This window comes from Phytophthora parasitica, assembly GCF_000247585.1.
Source record: "Phytophthora parasitica INRA-310 unplaced genomic scaffold supercont2.31, whole genome shotgun sequence".
Classification (NCBI taxonomy): Eukaryota; Oomycota; class Peronosporomycetes; order Peronosporales; family Peronosporaceae; genus Phytophthora; species Phytophthora nicotianae.
Window position 1 is genome coordinate 260422 of NW_008649017.1, and position 1809 is coordinate 262230.

A 1809-nucleotide genomic window follows, 5' to 3' on the forward strand; every position below is an offset into this window, starting at 1 on the left:
GCCTTGGGACACGATCTGCCTACAGGTTCTGGTCCATCACCAGAGCAGGGAAAACCATGAGATTTCGGCAGCGAGTAGGTCGCGTCGTACTGCACGGAGATCGGGATGTCGGTGGACGCGAGTCCAACCGCGAGGATGCTGGCGAGGGTCACGGTGGCAGCAGGTTTCCTTGAACTCATTGATCGCTTGAAAGTGATAGTGGTGAGCTAGACAGGTGGAGTGCGTTGTCGCCACCGACGAGGAAATTGAGGAATGAGCTTTTGTGCAGGGAGTGATGAAGCACCAAGTTTTTCTGCCCAAGTGGTGATACGTCTGGCTTACATTTGGACGGATCAATTATAGAAAAGCTCCTTTCCAGCTTCACAATATAGAAGCGCACAATGGAAAACCATGTGACTCGGAGTTGACATGTGAATCATAAACCACTTCACGTACCCACCACTAGTGACGATTTCATTATCTTTTGAAACAGACTATCGGTTTTATGTCATTTGCAGTTTCCATAATATGCTACACTGTTATGCCGTGGCACACGGGCCAGGCCTCTCAAGGTGGAGTAATAACATTTGATATACAGTTGCGATACTTCCTGCCGAGTCGTTGGTCGACGCAGAGTTTCCCCGACGGGACAACAGCGACGCCGAGAAATCAGGAGTAGCGGGGAAATCTCACACAAGGCTAACTGTCAAGCCTGTGTCCTCGGCTATCACCAAGGCCGTCATCACTCGATGAAGACGCCCAATAGAGGGGTTCTCCACAACGTTTTTAGGCTGGAAGCGCCTCATTTTGACCTCTCACTCGAAAAACTAGTCCGTGAGCGCCGCGACCGAGAAATGCATCACTCTCCACAACATTAACGCCAAAATCAGAGTACGCACTAGATAAACGCGTTATGAAACAGTGAGATGTGATTGGAGTAATAACAGTTCGTGATCGAGACTCAGCAGAACGGTTACCGCTGACGACTGTGAGAACTAATATATTTTCCGAAAGTAGAGAAATCGATGAGTACTAAGCAAACTCATTATGGCGAATCGATGAATGAAATAAATGCAATTATCTGTTTTGTCAAAAAGAAAAGTGGCTGTCGAATGGTTGGAGACTCTGACCGATCAATGGGCAGCATGGTAAGCAGCAATACTCCCCGCCTGTCCGTTGTTTAGCCCAGTCGTCTACCCGCCGTTGAAGTCATCTCGCTCACGGAAGTTGGAAACGTTTGCTCAAACCGTTGAGGAATAGATACCAGCGTTGAAGTAGTGAACTTTGTTCTCCACCCTCAATACCGCTTGTGTCCTGGTCAGTGCACGGTGCTGTTGGAGGCTCCGTGGTGACCTCTTCGGTCGGGTACTTCGTCGCGACATCTTCAGGCGGATACTTTGTCGAGGCCTCCTCCATCAGGTATTCCGTCGGAGTCTCTTCGGTTGGGTAATCGGTCGGGATCTCTTCGGTGGGGTACGGCGTCGATACGTCCTCGGTCGGGGAGGGTGTCAAGACTTCTTCCGTCGGGTAGGGCGTCAAGACTTCTTCTGTCGGACAGGGCGTCAAGACTTCTTCTGTCGGACAGGGCGTCAAGATTTCTTCTGTCGGGTAGGGTGTCGATACCTCCTCGGTAAGGTAGGGCGCTTCAGTCGGGTACGCCGTTGATGCTTCCTCACTCGGGTACTCTGTCGAGATGTCATCGGTTGGATACGGTGTCGATACCTCCTCGGTAGAGTAGGGCGCTTCAGTTGGGTACGCCGTTGATGCTTCCTCACTCGGGTACTCTGTCGAGATGTCATCGGTTGGATACGGTGTCGATACCTCCTCGGT

General features: G+C 51.0%; 2 protein-coding genes across 2 annotated transcripts in view; both read right to left on the reverse strand.

The window, feature by feature from the left end:
* The window catches only part of PPTG_13006 (hypothetical protein), a gene marked incomplete at its 5' end in the record, with an annotated part of 2054 nt that extends 1875 nt beyond the window's left edge, over positions 1-179 (reverse strand). The window contains one exon of the mRNA XM_008908703.1: positions 24-179. Coding sequence (XP_008906951.1) covers positions 24-179 — 156 coding nt within the window. The remainder of the gene's footprint in view (positions 1-23) is intronic.
* A 715-nt stretch (positions 180-894) lies between these two features.
* On the reverse strand, positions 895-1778 carry PPTG_13007 (hypothetical protein; the record flags this gene model as incomplete). Its single annotated transcript, XM_008908704.1, has 2 exons — positions 895-1701; positions 1755-1778. 2 exons carry the CDS (start codon positions 1776-1778, stop codon positions 1198-1200), a joined length of 528 nt encoding a protein of 175 aa, XP_008906952.1. The 3' UTR covers positions 895-1197.
* Positions 1779-1809: the final 31 nt, after the last annotated feature.